The sequence below is a fragment of the Dendrobates tinctorius genome, unplaced genomic scaffold (genome assembly GCF_039654945.1).
Source record: "Dendrobates tinctorius isolate UK_male_01 unplaced genomic scaffold, ASM3965494v1 ptg000394l, whole genome shotgun sequence".
Classification (NCBI taxonomy): Eukaryota; Metazoa; Chordata; class Amphibia; order Anura; family Dendrobatidae; genus Dendrobates; species Dendrobates tinctorius.
Genome location: NW_027362060.1, coordinates 590,260 through 611,650, shown reverse-complemented (window position 1 = coordinate 611,650; position 21,391 = coordinate 590,260). Strand labels below are relative to the sequence as shown.

At 41.9% G+C, this 21,391-nt stretch overlaps 1 protein-coding gene across 1 annotated transcript in view; it reads left to right on the top strand.

Annotated features, from left to right (window-relative positions):
• The first annotated feature begins 833 nt into the window (after positions 1-833).
• Positions 834-21,391, top strand: part of ADPRHL1 (ADP-ribosylhydrolase like 1) — an 85,166-nt gene continuing 64,608 nt past the window's right edge. Inside the window, exon 1 of the mRNA XM_073563542.1 lies at positions 834-1,047. Coding sequence (XP_073419643.1) covers positions 834-1,047 — 214 coding nt within the window. The remainder of the gene's footprint in view (positions 1,048-21,391) is intronic.

Sequence of the window (21,391 nt, the reverse complement as noted above, 5' to 3'; positions counted from 1 at the left end):
CCCACAAGCACAGTTCATTTTAATCAATAGATCTTCTAATAAAAATACATTTCACAATTGGATGTGTTAATTACAAATGTTTCTGTGCTGAGATAATATTACAAATGTCTCCCTGCTGTGTACTGTGTAATATCTGTGTCTGACCGTACAGGAACATGTTCAGCGTAGCAAAGCTCCTAGGCGTGGGGGAGAAAAAGAAAGAACGCAGACAGGACAGGACAAGATCATAGTTGGTCCTTTCTTTGAGATAAAATATTGTGTGAAAAGAGGAAATGAAATGTTTTACCTCACAAAAAGAATCAGCTGTGATTCCGTGCGGTCCTGTCTGTATACTCTTTTGCTTCCTCCCCTGCCCAGGAGAAGTGATATAATCAGACCATGTCCCTGTACGGTCAGACACAGTCATTACACAGTACACAGCAGGGACACATTTATAAGATTATCTCAGCACAGGAACATTTTATTTAACAGATACATTTGTGGAAATTATTAATATTCCAAGATTAATTGATTAAAATAAGCTTTGTTGCTTTGAGTTCTTGTTCCAGAATTTAAAAAAAAGTGTCCTAGTTGTACAAGCCTTCTAGATTGATGTGTAATACCAAGGAAAGCAATTTATTTAATTCAGTGGACAGTAACACATTTCTAGAATGGTGTGAATAGACAATGTCCAGTTAAAGAAATGCTAGTAAAGGGGGATGTAACAGGTTGTGATAAGGACATCACTTCCATTTATAGCCAGTGACAGGAGATCTACAATTCATCGAGTGACACTAAAGTTAGACTTGGTCCTTGCCGGACAAGGGAGAAGCACAAGCTGCAGTCCTCTCATCATGGAGAAATTTACCACTGCTATGCTCCTGGCTGCGGTGGGCGATTCATTGGGATATAGAAACTTTAGCTGGGAAATTTGTCCTTCAGGTGTGAAAGTTCTTCAGGAGCTGAAAGAACTTGGAGGTTTAGAGAAGTTGCTGCTGTCTGCAGACAAATGGCCAGTCAGTCACAACACATTAATGCATGTGGCTACTGCAGAGTCCCTTGTCACAGGTAAGAAATTTACATCTAAATCTGAATAATGTTATAAGACCGTACATTGATCATAATAGCAAACCAGCAAAATAGCAAAACAAGTTCCTTCTTGGTCTTACCAGCCATCTAATTCCCCTTCTCATATAATTTTTTTTTTAGGGTTTTTTAAGTTTTTTTTAGGGAAGAGCAGCTGCAGTTTTTTGAGCCAGAACTAGAAGAAGATTCATCAGGAAGAGGACTAATATGTTCTTTCTTTATATTTCCCATTTCATTTTATTCCATGCCTGGATTTGATTTAAAAGAACTGCAATAATAATAAAAAAACACTGAGGAAAATTGGGTTTAAAATTATTACAGGCCAATTTTGCAAATTTGAACTTTAAATGCAACCCCACAATAAAGGTAAACTATGATATAGACAGAATGTATTTCTATGATATGGCAGCCAAATGTGATGTACCACCTATATTGTCGACTGAGTAGAAAAATCACATACATAGGCCCCGATTCATGAAGGTTTTTTTGCCATCTTTCTGGCATAACACCTTCAAATGTCGCAAAATTTCAGTGCAATTTGGGAGTTGATCGAAAATGTTATAACTTTGGGTGTTTTCACATGAGTCTTTGCCAAAATGGGCAGAGAATAGTTGGGACGAGGCTAAGTCCACTCGTCTAATAGAAGAAAATTGATGCCACCGTAAGTATATTCATTTTAGAAGAGTATATTCAACTGGAGTACACTTCTTTCAGGTTATAAGATGCGTGTAATTCATTAAATGAAATAGGCGCATTTTAATTCAGTGGTGGGCACAAAGGCAGACTTAATGAATTGGGGGGCCCTTTTTTTTTTAGTAATATTTTTATCTTCTGATGGTAGATTTATTTGCGTTTTATCCATATGATTATGTGGAAGCTGATCATGCCTGGGCTACTGGCAACAGCATTCACATATACGTTTAAAAGCGGCCACATGGACTATAGGAGCCTGTAGTCTGTAGATGTTCTTAGACTTCTATGGGACAGTTTTCTAAGACCGCTTTGAAGAAGTTATTGTGCAAGGAGAGGGATTAAGTTAGCTGTGTCCATCATCTTTCATAAATGCATCCCGTATTGTCTACTAATAGGGGTTACGTTTTTTGGAATCCCATCTATGATAATTATGAGATGTCTACTGAAAAAGGGTTAGTGATTGAATCCCTTTTGGTCCAGGGCAGTGTTACTCTACTCCAAGGATCTTTCACCCTTAAACCAATCATATTTTCACAATTTTCTTAGTAGTGCAGAAGTGATGTAATTATTGTCACTGCCTCAGAATTTGCCATACATATTCTTTCTATAGAGCAGGGCTTTTCAAAGCTTTATCTACTGTGGTCTCACCTGACAGAACCAGGTAATACGTGGGCCTCATGATCTGTGGTGGGAGTACAAGCCAAACCTAAAAAATATCTCTCATCTTTACATTTATAAGGGTAGTAATCTCTGTATAATGTTAGAATTAGTTGTAAATGAGTAAACCATGTTGCTAAAGCATATATTGCTGCATCCAGATATATAACAGTGCAACCTATGGTCAGTTCTGTGAAAACCAGGTCCTCAACTGCACTTCAACAGCAACTAGGAGACTCCTCATTGTTGTGAAACATTGCTATAGAATATCCTGATATTGTAACAAATTTACAATTCACATTGGGAAATTATTTTTGAAGAGTAATGGGGATGACTAGGTGTTAGGTGTTAAAGAAGTTAAGCTATGATCTATCCACAGGATAGGTAATAATTTGTTGATCTTGGTAGTATGACCACTGGGACTTGCACTGATCAGCAGAACAGGGAAATTTTAACCCAGTTAAAATGGAGCAGTATTGTGTATGTGTGACCGCCACACCTTACATTCTCTATGAAGATGCAGAGCGCTGTCCAATAGAAAATGAACAGAGCGGCAGTCAGGCATCTGACCTGCTGAGCTGGCACCTTTTTCGGCAGATGACAGCTGATCTGATCAGCTGTCATATGCCCCTAACAGCTGAGGGTGTATCGCGATCCTCCCACAGCTGTTATCTAGTTAAATGCCTCTGCCAATCTCTGACAGTGGCATTTAACCCACACAAACCAGATGCACGTCTTAGCTCCGCCCATCGGAACTCCTGTCATATGATCGTGGGGCGCCGATGGATTGACAAAACAACCCGGTGGTTGGCGCTTATAGCAGATGAGCATTTTTGCTACACATAATCACAGCTTCTAGAATCCCAAGTAAAAATTAAAAAAAGTTTTTAAAATATTAGCCCCTTCACGACCAATGGCGCCACATAGGCGTCATGAAAACCTGTGCCATCATGACCAGTGACGCCTATGTGGCATCATGACTTTAAAGTCCCACTGCGGGTCAGGTGACCGGGGTCACTGAAAGGTCACCCGACCCGCAGATACAGGGGGCTTTGTACTTCACCACAGGGGGCGTGGCTTCACCCCCACATGGCTATGATTGCTCTGATTGGCTGTTAAAAGTGAAACAGCCAATCAGAGCGATAGTAATATTTCATCAATGAAAATTGATGAAATATTACAATCCAGCCATGGCCGATGCTGCAGTAGTATCGGACATGGCTGGTGACACCGATCCGACCCCCACCGGTTAACGGGTGCGATCTGCCCCCCGCCACTTAATGTCAGCAGTGATGTTGTCGCTCCCGTTGTCCTGACTATGGGCGCCGCCATCTTGGAAAATGGTGGGTGCATGCGCAGTGCGCCTGCCAGCTGCAGATTCCATTCATTCATTTTGATCACTGTGATAAACTCTCACAGTGATCAAAATAGAATGAAAAGTAAATACCCCCCCTTTATCACCCCCATAGGCAGGAACAAATAATAAAATAAAGAAATTATTTTTATTTTTCCATTAGGGTTAGGGCTAGGATTGGAAATAGTGGGTTAGAGCGGAATTTGGGTTAGGGTTGGAATTAGTGTTAGGGTTAGAATTAGGTTTAGGGTTGGAATTAGGTTTAGGGTTGGAATTAGTGTTAGGGTTGGAATTAGGGTTAAGATTAGGGTTAGGGATGTGTTGGAGTTAGGGTTGGGATTAGGGTTAGGCTTGGGGATAGGGTTATGGTTAGGGTTGGGATTAGGGTTAGGGGTGTGTTGGGGCTAGGGTTATGGTTAGGGTTGGGATTAGGGTTAGGGATGTGTTGGGGTTAGGGCTATGGTTAGGGGTGTGTTGGGGTTAGGGTTGGAGTTAGAATTGAGGGGCTTACACTGTTTAGGCACATCAGGGAGTCTCCAAACGCAACATGGTGCAACCATTGATTCCAGCCAATTCTGCGTTCAAAAAGTCAAACGGTGCTCCCTCCCTTCCAAGCCCCGCCGTGTGCCCAAACAGTGGTTTACCCCAACATATGGGGTATCAGCGTACTCAGGAAAATTTTTAAAACAACTTTGGTGGTCTAATATCTCCTGTTGCCCTTGGGAAAATAAAAAATTGGGGGCTAAAAAATTATTTTGGTGGAAAAAAAATGATTTTTTTATTTTCACATCTCTGCGTTATAAACTTCTGTGAAGCACTTGGGGGTTCAAAGTGCTCACCAGACTTCTAGATAAGTTCTTTGGAAGGTCTAGTTTCCAAAATGTGGTCACTTGTGGGGGGTTTCTACTGTTTAGGAACATCAGGGGCTCTGCAAATGTAATGACTACCGCAGACCTTTCCATCAAAGTCTGCATTTCAAAACTTCACTACTTCCATTCCGAGCCCTTACGTGTGCCCAAACAGTGTTCCCCCCCACATATGGGGTGCCAGCATACTCAGGACAAACTGGACAACAACTTTTGGGGTCCAATTTATCCTGTTACCCTTGTGAAAAAAAATTGCTGGCTAAAAATCATTGTTTTTTTAGAAAAAAAAATGATTTTTTATTTTCACAGCTCTGCGTTATAAACTTCTGTGATGCACTTGGGGGTTCAAGGTGCTCACCACACATCTATATAAGTTCCTTGGGGGGTCTAGTTTCCAAAATGGGGTCACTTGAGGGGGGATTCCACAGTTTAGGTACATCAGGGGCTCTGCAAATGTAACATGATGCCCACAGACCGTTCCATCAAAGTCAGCATTTCAAAATGTCACTACTTCCCTTCCGAGCCCCGACGTGTGCCCAAACAGTGTTCCCCCCACATATGGGGTGCCAGCGTACTCAGGACAAACTGGACAACAACTTTTGGGGTCCAATTTCTCCTGGTACCCTTGTGAAATAAAAAATTGCACACTAAAAAATAATTTTTTGAGGAAAAAAAATATTTTTTTATTTTCACTGCTCTGCATTATAAACTTTTGTGAAGCACTTGGGGGTTCAAAGTGCTCACTACACATCTAAATAGGTTCCTTGAGGGGTCTAGTTTCCAAAATGGTGTCACTTGTGGGGTTTTTTCACTGTTTAGGCACACAGGGGCTCTCCAAACGCGACATGGTGTCCGATAACGATTGGAGCTAATTTTCCACTCAAAAATTCAAATAGCGCTCCTTCCCTTCCGGACCCTGCCGTGCGCCCAAACAGTGGTTAATGACCACATATGAGGTATTGGTGTACTCAGGAGAAATTGCCCAACAAATTTTAGGATCCATTTTATCCTGAGTCCCATGTGAAAATGAAAAAATTGATGCTAAAAGAAAATTTTTGTTGTAAAAATTAAAATGTCTTTTTTTTCTTTCCACGTTGTTTTAGTTCCTGTGAAGCACCTGAAGGATTAATAATCTCCTTGAATGTAGTTTTGAGTAGCTTGACAGATGCAGTTTTTAGAATGGTGTCACTTTTGGGTATTTTCTGCCATATAGACCCCTCAAAGTGACTTCAAATGTGAGGTGGTCCCTAAAAAAATGGTTTTGTAAATTTTGTTGTAAAAATGAGAAATCACTGGTCAACGTTTAACCCTTATAACTTCCTAACAAAAAAAAAATGTTTTCAAAATTGTGCTGATGTAAAATAGACATGTGGGAAATGTTATTTAGTAACTATTTTGTGTCACATAACTCTCTGTTTTAACAGAATAAAAATTCAAAATTTGAAAATTGTGAAATTTTCGCCAAATTTCTGATTTTTTCACAAATAAACGCAAAAAATATCGACCTAAATTTACCACTAACATGAAGCCCAATATGTCACAAAAAAACCCTCTTAGAATCGCTAGGATCCGTTGAAGCGTTCCTGAGTTATTACCTCATAAAGGGACACTGGTCAGAATTGCAAAAAATGGCCTGGTCAAAATAGGCTTCGTCATGAAGGGGTTAGAAATAAAAAAAATTCACCCCCCCCTTTTTGCCCCAATCAAAACATGACAATTAAAAAAAAATACACATATTTGGTATCGCTGCATTCAGAAATGCCTGATCTATCATTAGCTAAAATTAATTAATACGATTGGTAAATAACGTAACGAGAAAAAAAATCAGAACTCCAGAATTATGTTTTTTGCTTGCTGCAACATGGCAATAAAATACAATAATGGGTGATCAAAACATCATATCTACTCCAAATTGGTATTAATAAAAACATCATCCTGCTGCGAAAAAGATAAGCCCTCACTCACATACAGATCCCAAAAAATATAGCCACTATGGGTCTTGGAAAATTGTGCCTTTTTTTTCAAATTTTGGATTTTTTTTTCATCACTCAAATAAAAAAAAGAACCCATACAAGTTTGGTATCTAGGAACACATAATTACCTGGGGAATCAAAATGGCAGGTCAGTTTTAGCATTTAGTGAACATGGTAAAAAAAAAAAAATTGTGGAATTGCACTTTTTTTTGCAATTTCATCGCAGAATTTGTCTCCCATTTTCCAGTACATGACATGGTAAAAGAAATGGTGTTGTTCAATAGTAAAAATCATCCTACAAAAAACAAGCCCCCACATGGCAATATTGAGGGAAATATTAAAAAGTTACCGTATGTCTCTGGGAGAAAGGGGCGCAAAAAACGGAAATGCATAAATGGAAATACCCCTGGTCATTAAGGGTTTAAAGGGAATCTATCAGATAAATAGAAGTAACAAATCTCCTAAGCCGTCTATATGGGCATGTAGTTCATAGGAAGTTTGAGAAAATTATACCTTGATATCTGCAATACAACTTCTTATTCCAGAGAAATCCATGTCTTTCTTAAATGTAAATGAGCTGTTAAGATCTATGGGTTGGACATTGATCTGCATGAGAATCTGCTTCCAGAGCTTTTTTTTCTAAGTGAAAAAAGGCATTACCAGAGTGAGACATGGATTGACTGACTGTCTACTTTCCTGATTTCACTGCAGAGAGGGGGGAGGCAGTAAAATTGAACTGATAGCACTGTGAGGAGAACTGCTAGAAGTGTTTACAAATTTCAAAAAACTGACCATCACATCCAAACATAGACTAGGTGTGAACAGGTGCATACCTAGAGTCACCAACTCATATATAATCAAATAAATAAGGCAGCAATCTGTAGTGCCATAGCTTGCAAACATGAATTATGAAACTTGAACTGAATAACTGCATTAGAAATAAGAAAAATTGAAAATGCTTAGCGCATAAATTAGCCAATTTATGTGTACCTGGAAGCCACGTTAAGGTGATTCTCATTTTCCAGGACCTAACACTGCCAAACCTCTCTTAGACTAACGTCTTCATGTGTATGTGAACCTGTGAATCCTCTCTTGGACTGAAATCTATATCTTTGTGGAGGGATAGGGTCCTGCTGTGATTATAAACACCTGTGGCTAAAAGGTGGAGTGCTCAGTCAAGAGGCAAATGAATACAAATTTCAAAAAACTCACCGTCACATTCAAACATAGACTAGGTGTGAACAAGTGCTTACCTAGAGTCACAAAGCAGGACCCTCCCCTCCACAAAGATATAGATTTCAGTCCAAGAGAGAATTCACAGGTTCACATACACATGACTTTAGTCTAAGAGAGGTTTGGCAGTGTTAGGTCCTGGAAAACGAGAATCGCCTTAACCCCTTAACGTCCAATGACGGACATAGCCCATCATTGGATGTCTCCCTCGCTTTGATGTGGGCTCCGGCGGTGAGCCTGCATCAAAGTCGGGACATGTTAGCTGTTTTGAACAGCTGACATGTGCCCCCAATAGGCGCAGGTGGAATCGCGATCCACCTGCGCCTATTAACTAGTTAAACGCTGCTGTCAAACGCTCACAGTGGTATTTAAATGGCACTTCTGACCACGCAGCCAGAAATGCGCACATCTCTGATCCCCATCACGTGATCGGGGGTCAGCGATGTGTTGGCATAACAACCAGAGGTCTCCTGTAGACCTCTATGGTTGTTGATGCAGCATTGCTATGAGCGCCACCCGGTGGTCGGCGCTCATAGCAATGCAGTAATTCAGCTAAATATATGCGATTTGCTCATCGCCTATATGTAGCAGAGCCAATCAAGTATGGGAGGCTTCTAGCCTCCCATGGAGGCTATTTAAGCATGCCAAAATGTAAAAAAAAAAAGTTTTAAAAATTATTAAAGAAATAAAAAAATATAAAAGTTTAAATCACCCCCTTTTCGCCCCATTCAAAATAAAGCAAAAAAAAAATCACACATACACATATTAGGTATTGCTGCGTTCAGAATCACCCGATCTATCAATAAAAAAAGGATTAACCCGATCGCTAAACGGTGTAGCGAGAAAAAAAAATCAAAACACCAGAATTACAATTTCTTTGGTCGCTGTGACATTGCATTAAAATTAATTAAAGGGCGATCAAAAGAATATATCTGCACAAAAGTGGTATCATTAAAAACACCAGCTCGGTGCACAAAAAATAAGCCCTCACCCAACCCCAGATCACGAAAATGGGAGGCGCTACGGGTTTCGGCGCAATATTTTTTTTTCACCACTTAGATAAAAAAGGAACCTAGACATGTTTGGTGTCTATGATTTCGTAATTACCAGGAGAATCATAATGGCAGGTCTCGTTTAGCATTTAGTGAACCTAGCAAAAAAGCCAAACAAAAAACAAGTGTGAGATTGCACTTTTTTGCAATTTCACTGCACTTGGAATTTTTTTCCTGTTTTGTAGTAAAAGACATGGTAAAACCAATGATGTCGTTTAAAATAAAACTTGTCCCTCAAAAAACAAACCCTCACATGGCCGTATTGATGGAAAAATAAAAAAGTTATGGCTCTGGAAAGAAGGGGAGGGAAAAATGAAAATGCAAAACCAAATATACCCCTGGTCATTAAGGGGTTAATGTGACTTCCAGGTACACATAAATTTGCCAATTTATGCGCTAAGCATTCTCAATTTTTCATATTTCTAATGCAGTTATGCAGTTCACCTTTCATATTTCATGTTTGCAAGCTATGGTGCTACAGAGTACTGCCGTATTTATTTGCTAGGAGTGTTTGTCACGAAACAAAGTTCAGCAAAGACAGCAGTTTGTCTCTGTCTTTACATCTCACATAGGAGAAACTGCTCTTGTTATCTCACTGCTTATTAATGTGGGGGAAAGGAGTACAGCCGGGGTCACACTAACCGACGCAAAATACAGTCCGTAATTTACATGCGTAATACGGATGAATGACCCCTAAATAGTGCTCCGTATGTCATCCGTAAGCAAAGTGTGGTTGCGTATTTTGCTCATGTAAGCATCCGTATGTAATCCGTATGCCATCCGTATGCAATCCGTATGGCGAAATTTTCTCGGCGCCTTACAAAATGGACATACATTGATACAAATATATATATATTTATATTTCACAGAGTTCTTCATAGCAGAATAGCCGCTAATTAAATTGCCGGCTTCTATCAAATAATTCCTCAACCCGACATGAAATGACACATGGTTTACATTCAGTAAAGCATTTCATTTCATGTTTTTTAATATGTCCCTGACTAATAATTAGATGAGGGTTTGTGTGCAAAATTTGGGAGTTGCAGTTGTTATTTTAAGGGGTTAATTAGTTGTTAAAAAATGCGTGGCCTTCCCACTGCCCTGTAGCGGTGGCGAATGGGTTAATCTAACAAAGGGTTAATGTCACCATTCGATTGTAAGGTACTCCTGTTGCCTCCCACATTACAAAGACATACTGATAAAAATTCTAGATTGTAGGCCCCATTGGGGACAGTGCCAATAATGTCTGTAAAGCGTTGTGGAATTAATGGTGCTATATAAAGGAGTAAAATAAATAAATAACTGATAGCTGTAATCAGGTACAGCTTTGCAACTGAGCGGACTACACTATGAGAGGACAACAGCTCAGCTTTGCTGTAATGCGTTGGTTGCAATCACATACAGCTCTGCAATGCGATCAGGAGAGCAGACTGTCAGTCATTATATGTTTCACACTGGTAATGCCTCCTTTCATTTAAAATAAGCTCTAGAGACAGACAATCAGGGATGTGGTAAAAAAAACAATTATGGAATTACATTTTTATTGCAATTTCACCACACTTGCATTTGTTTCTCGTTTTCCAGTACACTATATGGTCAAATCAATGATGCCACACAAAAGTACAACTCTTCTCTCAAACAACAAGCTCTTCTATGGGCATATTTGCAGAAAAATAAAACAGTTATGGTCTTGGAAGAAAAGGAGGAAAAAAGAAAAATGGCCATGGTGTTAAGCATACCTCCCAACCATCCCGATTCTAGTGGGACAGTCCCGATTTTGATCCCCCCATCCGCTGTTCCGCCCAGAAGTCTATTTTTCCCCCACTGCACTAAGATAAGCCGCATGCCCCCCATGCACCCCATCCTCGCCCTCCCAGAAAGACCCACTGCAGCCCATCACAGCCAGCAATAACGTTGCTGGAATGCTCTGTGTGAACAGGACCTGTGATAAGGTCACAGGAGGGGAGGAGTTAGGGGTCACATGATCAGGGGCCTTGGTGTACGCATGACTCTGCTGTGCTGGTTGTCATGGTGCTGGATGGGGGACGTTTATGTGTGGGGTCAGGAGGGGTTTACAGGGTGGATGTAGCAGAGCTGTATGTGTACAAGGTGTACGGAGCAGAGATGTGTGTGTACAAGGTGTACGGAGCGGAGCGTGTGTGCATGAGGTGTGCGGAGCTGAGAAGTGTGTGTACAAGGTGTACAGTGTTGTGAACACTTGTGACCTGATTTCTGAGTCTGGGCTCACTCTGGTGGTTGCTGCAGGTAAATCACCTGAAGAGGATGATTGGAGGTCAAATGTTACAGACTGGGAAGATTTAAGTGAGCAAGTTTCCCTCAGTTGTTGCTGGTGATTTGGTTTTCTTCCTGTGCATTTTTAAGTCCGCTTCCCCCCTGCTTGGTCCTGCATCGTTCAGATAAGTTATTTGTTTGCTGGAATCTTTTTGCATTTGATCCAGTTTTGCCTTTATCTGCTTTCTGCTTTGCTGTGTGGGTTCAGCATTGTTCCCTGCTGGGACCAGTGCTGGACCCCGTTCCTTATGCCACAGCTTATGTCAGTCTGTTCAGTATTGCTAGTCCCCTGTTATATCAGTATCTTTTGTTTTGCTTCCAGTTCACACCAGAATTCTGATCTAGTGGGGGAGAGGTTGTGTGGCCTCAGTATTTTTGCATATCAGACGTGTTGAATTTTTCTTAGGGTTTTTTGTGTGATTGCGGACAGTATCTTTCCTGTCCTGTTCTATCTAGACAGTTTGGGCCCCATCATGTTGTTAGTTTTAGGGGTCTGCAATCCGCTTAGTTACCAACCTTTCTGGTTGCCTAGCTTATTCCCCGGCTATCCTCCTCAGTGACCTAAGCATAACAGAATCTCAGCCAAACTGTAGATTCTAGGGTGCTCTAAAGACGGGAAAAACTGTAAAAAAAAAAAAAAAGTGTCTGAATTTTTTATATATTTTTTCCTCTTTTTCTCTGGGGGCCGTAGGAGGATTTTTTCTTTAATGGAGACTAAGCAATTGTCCGATCGTGTTGAGCAGCTCTCTGTTGAAGTTTGGGGGATTTCTGCCTATCTCGCTCAATCTTCTGCTGTAGAACCAAAAATCCCTATTCCTGATGTATTTTCTGGGGATCGGTCTAAATATTTGACCTTTAAGAATAATTGTAAACTGTTTTTTGCCTTGAAACCTAATTCCTCGGGGAACTTGGTGCAGCAGGTTAAAATTGTCATCTCCCTGTTACGCGGCGAGCCTCAGGACTGGGCTTTTTCTCAGACACCTGGGGATCCTATTCTGGCTAATGTGGATGCATTTTTTCAAGCTCTGGGGTTGTTGTATGATGAACCTAATGTTATTGATCAAGCTGAGAAAACTTTATTGGCATTGAACCAGGGTCAGGAAGCGGCAGAGCTATATTGTCAAAAATTCCGAAAGTGGGCGGTCCATACTAAATGGAACGATGACATTCTAGCAGCTCTTTTTCGGAAAGGTCTGGCAGAAACCGTAAAACATGTATGGTGGGATTTCCTGTGCCCTCTCGTCTTAACTACACTATGTCGTTAGCCATTCAAATTGATCAACGTTTACGTGAACGTAAAACTGTGCAAGAGACGTTGCTGCCTTTCAAACAAACTTCTGAGCCCATGCAATGTGATAGGGTTTTGTCTAGGGCGCAACGTCAGGAGTTTAGAAGGCGTAATAAGTTATGCTTCTTTTGTGGGGACACCTCTCATACCATTTCTGTCTGCCCTAAGCGGGAAAAACATTTTGCTCACTCATTTGCTGTGGGCAGTGTACAGCCTAAATTCCTTTTGTGCTTTCCTTGATCTGCTCCTTGTCCTCATTTTCTGCTAAGGCTTTGGTTGATTCAGGAGCAGCCCTGAACCTGATGGATTTTGACTTTGCCAAACGTTGTGGTTTTCCCATGGTACCCCTGCGGACTCCTCTTCCTTTAAGGGGTATTGATGCTAACTCTTTGGTGGAGAATAAACCCCAGTTTTGGGCCCAGGTGATAATGCGGGTAGCCCCGGACCACCAAGAGAATTGTAAATTTTTGGTGTTGCATAATTTACATGACATTATTGTACTGGTTTTCCTTGGTTGCAGACCCATAATCCTGTTCTGGATTGGAAATCTGTGTCTGTGGTTAGTTGGGGTTGTCAATGTGTTCTTAGTGACACTCTTGTTTTCTTCACCCCTCCCCAGTCTCATGATGTTCCTAATTATTTGGCTGATTTTTCTGATGTATTTAGTGAGAGTAAGTCCTTGTCTTTGTCTCCTCATAGAAGTTATGATTGCGCGATCGAGTTAGTGCCTGGTTGTAAATTTCCCAAGGGTCGGCTTTTCAACTTATCTGTACCTGAACATGATGCTATGCGATCTTATATCAAGAAGTCATTGGAGAAGGGTCATATCAGACCGTCCTCTTCACTTTTAGGTGCTGGATTTTTTTTTGTGGCCAAGAAATATGGCTCATTAAGGCCATGTATTGACTATCGCCTCCTTAATAAAATCACTGTTAAATATCAGTATCCATTACCCTTGATTTCTGACTTATTTTCCCGAGTGAAAGGTGCTAATTGGTTTACCAATCTTGACCTTAGGGGGGGCGTATAATCTTATTCGCATCAAGCATGGTGATGAATGGAAGACGGCGTTTAATACTCCTGAGGGACATTTTGAGTACCTAGTGATGCCTTTTGGGCTCACTAATGCCCCTTCCATCTCCCAATCTTTCATGAACGATATTTTCCGGGACTTTGTGGATAAGTTTTTGATAGTTTATTTGGACGATATTTTGATTTTTTCCAGTGATTGGGATTCTCATGTGGAACATGTTCGAACTGTGTTCCAGATTTTGAGAGAAAATGTTCTGTATGTTAAGGGATCAAAATGTCTCTTTGGCGTGCAAAAGATTCTGTTTTTGGGATTCATTTTGTCCCTGTCTGCTATTGAAATGGACCTGGCCAAGGTCCAGGCCATTTATGATTGGGTTCAGCCCACTTCCTTGAAGGCTCTCCAGAAGTTTTTGGGTTTTGCTAATTTCTACCGTAAATTCATAAGTAATTTTTCTGGTATTGTTAAACCACTGACGGATTTGACCAAAAAGGGCGCTGATGTGGTGAATTGGTCTCCAGAGGCAGTCTCGGCGTTTCAGGAGCTTAAGCGGAGATTCACTGCTGCTCCTGTCTTACGGCAACCTGATGTTTTACTCCCATTTCAGGTGGAGATAGAATCATAGAATCGTAGAGTTGGAAGGGACCTCCTGGGCCATCTGGTCCAACCCCCTGCTCAAAGCAGGATTCGCTAAATCATCCCAGTCAGATGTCTGTCCAGCCTCCGTTTGAAGACTTCCATTGAAGGAGAACTCACCACTTCTCGTGGCAGCTTGTTCCACTCATTGATCACTCTGACTGTCAAAAAGTTTTTTCTAATATCTAATCTGTGTCTCCTCCCATTCAGTTTCATCCCATTGCTTCTAGCCTTTCCTTGTGCAAATGAGAATAAAGTTGATCCTTCTACACTGTGACAGCCCTTTAGATATTTGTAGACAGCTATTAAGTCTCCTCTCAGTCTTCGCTTTTGCAAACTAAACAATCCCAAATCCTGCAACCTTTCCTCATAAGACAGGGTTTGCAGACCGGTCACCATTGTGGTTGCTCTTTTCTGAACTTGCTCCAATTTGTTGATGTCTTTTTTAAAATGTGGTGCCCAAAACTGGACACAATATTCCAGATGAGGTCTGACCAAAGAGGAGTAGAGGGAAATAATGACTTCACGTGATCTAGTCTGTATGCTTCTGTTAATACATCCTAGAATTGCATTTGCCTTTTTTGCTGCTGCATCACACTGTTGACTCATATTCAGTCTGTGATCTATTAGTATACCCAAATCTTTTTCACATGTGCTGTTGCTTAGGCCTATTCCTCCCATTCTGTATATGCTTTTTTCATTTTTATTGCCCAGATGTAGTACTTTGCATTTTTCCCTGTTAAAAACCATTCTGTTAGTTGCTGCCCACTTCTCCAGTTTATTTATATCTTTTTGAATCCTCTCTCTCTTCTCTAGTATTAGCTATCCCTCCTAGCTTTGTATCATCAGCAAATTTAATCAGTTTACCCTCAATTCCATCATCTAAATCGTTGATAGATGCTTCTGAGATTGATGCAGGAGCCGTTTTGTCTCAAAGAGATCAGGTAACCTATAAGATGAATCCCTGTGCCTTCTTTTCTCAAAAATTTTCCCCATCTGAATGTAGCTATGATGTGGGGAATTGGGAATTGTTGGCTAAGAAGTGGGCATTTGAAGAGTGGAGACATTGGTTGGAGGGAGCCAGACATCAAGTTGTGGTCCTCACCGACCACAAGAACTTGATCTATCTCGAATCAGCCAAGCGATTGAATCCTAGACAGGCTAGGTGGGCCTTGTTTTTCACGCGTTTTAATTTTGTGGTTTCCTTTCTTCCGGGCACTAAGAATGTTAAGGCGGTGCCCTCTCTAGGAGTTTCTTTGGGGATTCTCTTGATGTGACCGAGCCTACTACCATTCTAAATGAGGGTGTGGTTCTTTCTGCCATTTCACCCGATTTGAGACTTGCCCTGGAGGAATTTCAGGAGGACAAACCTGAACGATGCCCTATGGGGAAATTGTATGTCCCTGACCAGTGGAGGAGAAGAGTAATGTCTGAAATTCATTGCTCCACGTTAGCTGGTCATCCTGGTATTTTTGGTACCAGAGATTTGGTGAGTCGGTCTTTTTGGTGGCCTGCTTAATCTCGTGATGTCAGGAATTTTGTGCAGTCCTGTGGGACTTGTTCTTGGTCCAAACCCTGTTCTCGTTCTAGTGGTTTGTTAATGCCCCTGTCGGTGCCCAGGAGGCCATGGACCCATATCTCAATGGATTTTATTTCTGATCTCCCTGTCTCTCAGAGAATGACTGTTATTTGGGTGATCTGTGATAGATTTTCTAAGATGGCTCCTCTGCTACCACTCCCCAAGTTGCCATCTTCTTCTGAGTTGTTGCCCTTGTTTTTACAACAGGTGGTTCGTTTGCACGATGTTCCTGAGAAAATTGTGTCTGACAGAGGAGTCCAGTGTGTTTCCAGATTTTGGAGACCTTTTTGTTCTAAACTGGAAATTCAGTTGTCTTTCTCCTCTGCATTTCACCCTCAGACCAATGGGCAGACTGAGAGAACAAACCAGACTTTGGAAACCTATTTGAGATGTTTTATATCTGCTGATCAATATGACTGGGTCTCATTTTTGCCCTTGGCTGAGTTTGCTCTAAATAATAGGGCTAGTTTGGCCACATTGATGTCTCCTTTTTTCTGCATCTTTGGGTTTCATCCTCGATTTTCTTCAGGGCAGGTGGAGGCTTCGGCCTGCCCAGGTGTGGATTCTGTGGTAGAGAGAATTCAGCAGATTTGGGATCAAGTAGTGGATAAGTTGTCTCACTCTCAGGAGATGGCCCAACGGTTTGCCAACCGGCATAGGACCATTGGTCCCCGGTTTAAAGCGGGTGACATGGTTTGGTTGTCCTCAAAAAATATTCCTATCAAAGTTGCATCTCCAAAATTCAAGCCAAGGTTCATTGGACCTTATAAGATTTTGGAAATCCTTAATCCCGTTTCTTTCCATTTGGCTCTTCCAGGAACGTTTAAGATTCACAATGTTTTTCATAAATCTTTGTTGAAAAGGTTTGTGGAGCCAGTAGTTCCCATGGCTGCGCCCCTGATCCTGTATTGGTTAAGGGTAATCTGGAGTATGAGGTAGAGGAGGTATTGGATTCTCATCTGGCTAGACGGAGACTCCAGTACTTGGTCAAGTGGAAAGGTTATGGTCAGGAGGATAATTCTTGGGTGTTTGCTTCTGACATTCATGCCGAGAGATTGGTTCGCGCCTTCCATCAGGCCCATCCAGATCGGCCTGGTGGCTTGGATGAGGGTTCGGTGACCCCTCTTCAAGAGGGTGGTACTGTTGTGAACACTTGTGACCTGACTTCTGAGTTTGGGCTCCCTCTGGTGGTTGCTGCGAGTAATGGAGCTGGTCGGGTTGACAGAAGTCAATCACCTGAAGAGGATGATTGGAGGTCAAGTGTTGCAGACTGGGAAGATTTAAGTGAGCAAGTTTCCCTCAGTTGTTGCTGGTGATTTGGTCTTCTTCCTGTGCATTTTGAAGTCCGCTTGCCCCCTGCTTGGTCCTGCATCGTTCAGATAAGTTATTTGTTTGCTGGAATCTTTTTGCATTTGATCCAGTTTTTGCCTTTCTCTGCTTTCTGCTTTGCTGTGTGGGTTCAGCATTATTCCCTGCTGGGACCAGTGCTGGACCCCATTCCATATGTCACAGCTTATGTCAGTCTGTTCAGTATTGCTAGTCCCCTGTTATATCAGTATCTTTTGTTTTGTTTCCAGTTCACACCAGAATTCTGATCTAGTGGGGGAGAGGTCGTGTGGCCTCAGTATTTTTGTATATCAGACGTGTTGGATTTTTCTTAGGGTTTTTTGCGTAATTGCAGACAGTGTCTTTCCTGTCCTGTTCTATCTAGACAGTTTGGGCCCCATCTTTTGCTTACTCTATTTTCTGCCTGTGTTTGTGCCTCAACTTGTCTCACCGGCAATATATGTTTGGGGGCTATCTATTCCTTTGGGGTTCTACTCCGGGGCAGTTTAGCTTTCCCCTTTCTTGCTTTAGGCTTAGTTAACTCTTTGGCTGTGCTGAGGCGTCTAGGGCATCATAGGTACGTCCCACGGCTAATTCTAGTTGTGTTGTTAGTTTTAGGGGTCTGCAATCCGCTTAATTACCAACCTTTCTGGTTTTCTGGTTGCCTAGCTTATTCCCTGGCTATCCTCCTCGGTGACCTAATCATAACAGTATGGAGCAGAGCCTTGTGTGTACGAGGTGTACGGAGAGGAGCCGTGTGTGTATGAGGTGTACAGAGCGGAGCCGTGTATGTACGAGGTGTACCGGGTGGAGCCGTGTGTAAGGGGTGTGCGGAACGGAGCCATGTGTGTAAGGGGTGTGCGGAGCGGAGCCGTGTGTGTACGAGGTGTACAGAGCAGAGCCGCGTGTGTATGAGGTGTACAGAGCGGAGCCCCGTGTTTACGAGGTGTACGGAGCGGAGCTGCGTGTGTATGAAGTGTATGGAGCGGAGCCGCGTGTGTACGAGGTGTACGGAGCGGAGCCGCGTATGTACGAGGTGTATGGAGCGGAGCCGCGTGTGTACGAGGTGTACAGAGCGGAGCCGCGTATGTACGAGGTGTATGGAGCGGAGTGTGTACGAGGTGTACGGAATGAAGCCACGCGTGTACAAGGTGTACAGAACAAAGCTCTGTGTGTACAAAGTGTACGAAGCTGAGCCGTGTGTTTACGGAGTGGAGCAGAGCCGTGTGTGTACGGAGTGTACGGAGCAAAGCCGCATGTGTACAAGGTTTAAGGAGTGGAGCCATGTGTGTACAAGGTGTACAGAACGTGGCCACATGTGTACAAGGTGTAAGGAGCAGAGCTGCATGGGTACGAGGTTTACGGAGTGGAGCCATGTGTGTACTGAGTGGAGCCATGTGTGTGCGATGTGTACGGAGCGGAGCCATGTGTGTACGAGGCATACAAAGCCGAACCGTGTGTATGAGGTGTGCGGAGCCATGCGTGTACAAGGTGTATGGTGTGGAGCATTCATACCTCCCAACCGTCCCGGATCCAGCGGGACAGTCCCGACTTTGAGAGAGAGTCTGCCCCACTGCTCGGCTGGGAGCTTACTTTTCCCGCGGACAAAGGAGTACACGGTGGAGCCCCGAGGAGCACTTTAAAATTCGCACGTGACGTTCCACCGGAAGTGACGTGATAGAAGCTGACCGGAAATTAGGTAATTTTGGGAAGAGTTTGTGACAGAACCATGGAGGCACTTCAGGGAATGCATCAGATCCATCACTGTGTCGTCCTCCCACAGCGCTGACAGCGGGATCGCCTTGGAATCGGGGATTCCAGCCATGTGAGTGGATCATATGTCCTGCACCAGGAGGCTCAGGTGGGCATTACAATGTGAATCGGGCTGCAATAGAATCTTTCTTTCTCTCTCTGTTCTTTCTTTCTTTCTCTCTCTAATCTTTCTTTTTTCTTTCTTTGTCTCTCCCTGTTCTTTCTTTCGCTCTGTTCTTTCTTTCTTTCCTTCCCCTCTTTCTTTCTGTCTCTAATCTCTCTCTAATCTTTCTTTCTTCCTCTCTCTGTTCTTTCTCTCTCTGTTTTTCCTTTTTCTCTCTCTTTTCTTTCTTTCTCTCTCTGTTCTCTTTGTTTCCCCTCTTTCTTTCTGTTCTTTGCTCTCTTTCTCTCTCTCTGTTCTTTCTTTCTCTTTCTTTCTCGCTCTCTGTTCTTTCTTTCCCATCTTTCTTTCTCTCTCTGTTCTTTCTTTCCCCTCTTTAGTTCTTTATTTCTCTCCCTGTTCTTTATTCCTTTCCCCTCTTTCTCTCTCCCTCTATTCTTTCTTTCCCCTCTTTTTTTCTCTATCCTTCTCTGTTCTTTCTTTCCCCTCTTTCTTTTTTCTCTCTCTCTGTTCTTTTTTATGTCACTTTTTCTTTCTTTCACTCTGTTCTTTTTCTTTCTTCTTTCTTTCTCTGTTCTTTCTTTTGCTCTGTTCTTTCTTTCTCTTTCTTTCCCCTCTTTCCCTCTCTAATCTCTCTCTCTATGTTCTTTCTTTCTCTCTCTGTTCTTCCTTTCTTTCTCTTTGTTCTTTCTTTCTCTGTTCTCTTTCTTTCCCCTCTTTCTTTCTCTCTGTTCTTTCTCATTCTTTCTTTTTCTCTCACTCTCTGTTCTTTCTTTCCCCTCTTTTTTCTCTTTCTCTCTGTTCTTTCTTTCTCTCTCTCTGTTTCTTTCTCTCTCTATCTCCATTCTTTCCACTCTGTTCTTTTTCTTTCTTCTTTCTTTCTCTGTTCTTTCTTTCGCTCTGTTCTTTCTTTCTCTTTCTTTCCCCTCTTTCTTTCTCTCTCTAATCTCTCTCTCTATGTTCTTTCTTTCTCTCTCTGTTCTTCCTTTCTTTCTCTTTGTTCTTTCTTTCTTTCTCTGTTCTCTTTCTTTCCCCTCTTTCTTTCTCTCCGTTCTTTTTCCTCTCTTTCTTACTCTCTCACTCTCTGTTCTTTCTTTCCCCACTTTTTTTCTCTTTCTCTCTGTTCTTTCTTTCTCTCTCTCTGTTTCTTTCTCTCTCTATCTCCATTCTTTCCCCTCTTTCTTTCTTTCTTTCTTTCTTTCTCTCTGTTCTTTCTTTCCCCTCTTTCTCTCTCCCTCTCTGTTCTTTTTTCTGTCCCCTGTTTCTTTCTCTCTCTGCTCTTTCTTTCTCTCTGTTTCTTTCTTTTTCTGTTCTTTCTTTCTTTCTTTCTTTCCCCTCTTTATTTCTCTCTCTGTTTTTCTTTCCCCTCTTTCTTTCTCTCGCTCTGTTCTTTCTTTCTTTCGCTCTCTCTGTTTTCTTTGTTCTCTCTCTCTGTTCTTTATTTTTGTGAGTACAAGCCACTGTGCCCATAATGCCAGTCACTGTGCCCTCAGTACCAGTCAGTGTGATCAGCAGTGCTAAAAAGGTGTGGTTGGGGTGTGGACATGTGTGACTAGTTGTGAAATGGGTGTGGTTGGGGGCGTGACCTAAAATTTGCGTTCTTCAAAAGTTGGGAGGTGTGGTGTTAAGGAGTTATAAAAATTTCTTTAAGAAAAGTTCTTCTTTAAGAAACAAAAATGTTTCCTCTGGAAAAAGACATCAGATTTCAGATATCAAGGTATCATTTTATTCAAGTTTCTATTACCTACATGTGCATGTGGATGGCTTAGGGGGTTAATCCTGCTGACAAATTCCCTTTAATACCGCTTGTCTGGAGTACTGCCCTTTACGGTGGCTTCCTTTTCTGGTTGCTGCACTGTAAAGCCATGTTCACACATTCATTATTTGTCCAGTATTTTACATCAGTATTTAAAGGCCAAAATCAGGAGTGGAACAATCAGAGGAAAAGTATCTTTGAAGAACGTTAGCAATTCTGTATTTATCATCTACTGCTGTTTTTGGTTTACAAATACTGATGTAAAATACTGACCAAATACAGCATGTGTGAACATGACCTAAGAGGTGTGGATTGGACTTATATTCGAGTATATACAGTATATATTTATATATATTTTTCACAACAGATCCAGAAAAGCTTCAACATACAAAATGTGCCACATAATCTCATGTGAAAGTAGCCTTAATTACAAGGATATCTCTGTACTTGGCTGCATTCATGATTCCTGCAATTGCAACCAGTCGTCGTGTCTCTGCAGCTGAAAAACACCTCCATAGCATGATGCTGCCACCACCATGTTTCACTGTTGGGATGGTATTGGGCAGATGATGAGCAGTGCCTGGCTTTCTCCACACATACCGCTTAGAATTATCACCAAAAAGTTCTATCTTCGTCTCATCAGACCAGAGAATCTTATTTCTCATAGTCTGGAAGTCCTTCATGTTTTTTTTAGCAAACTTTATGTGGGCTTTCATAT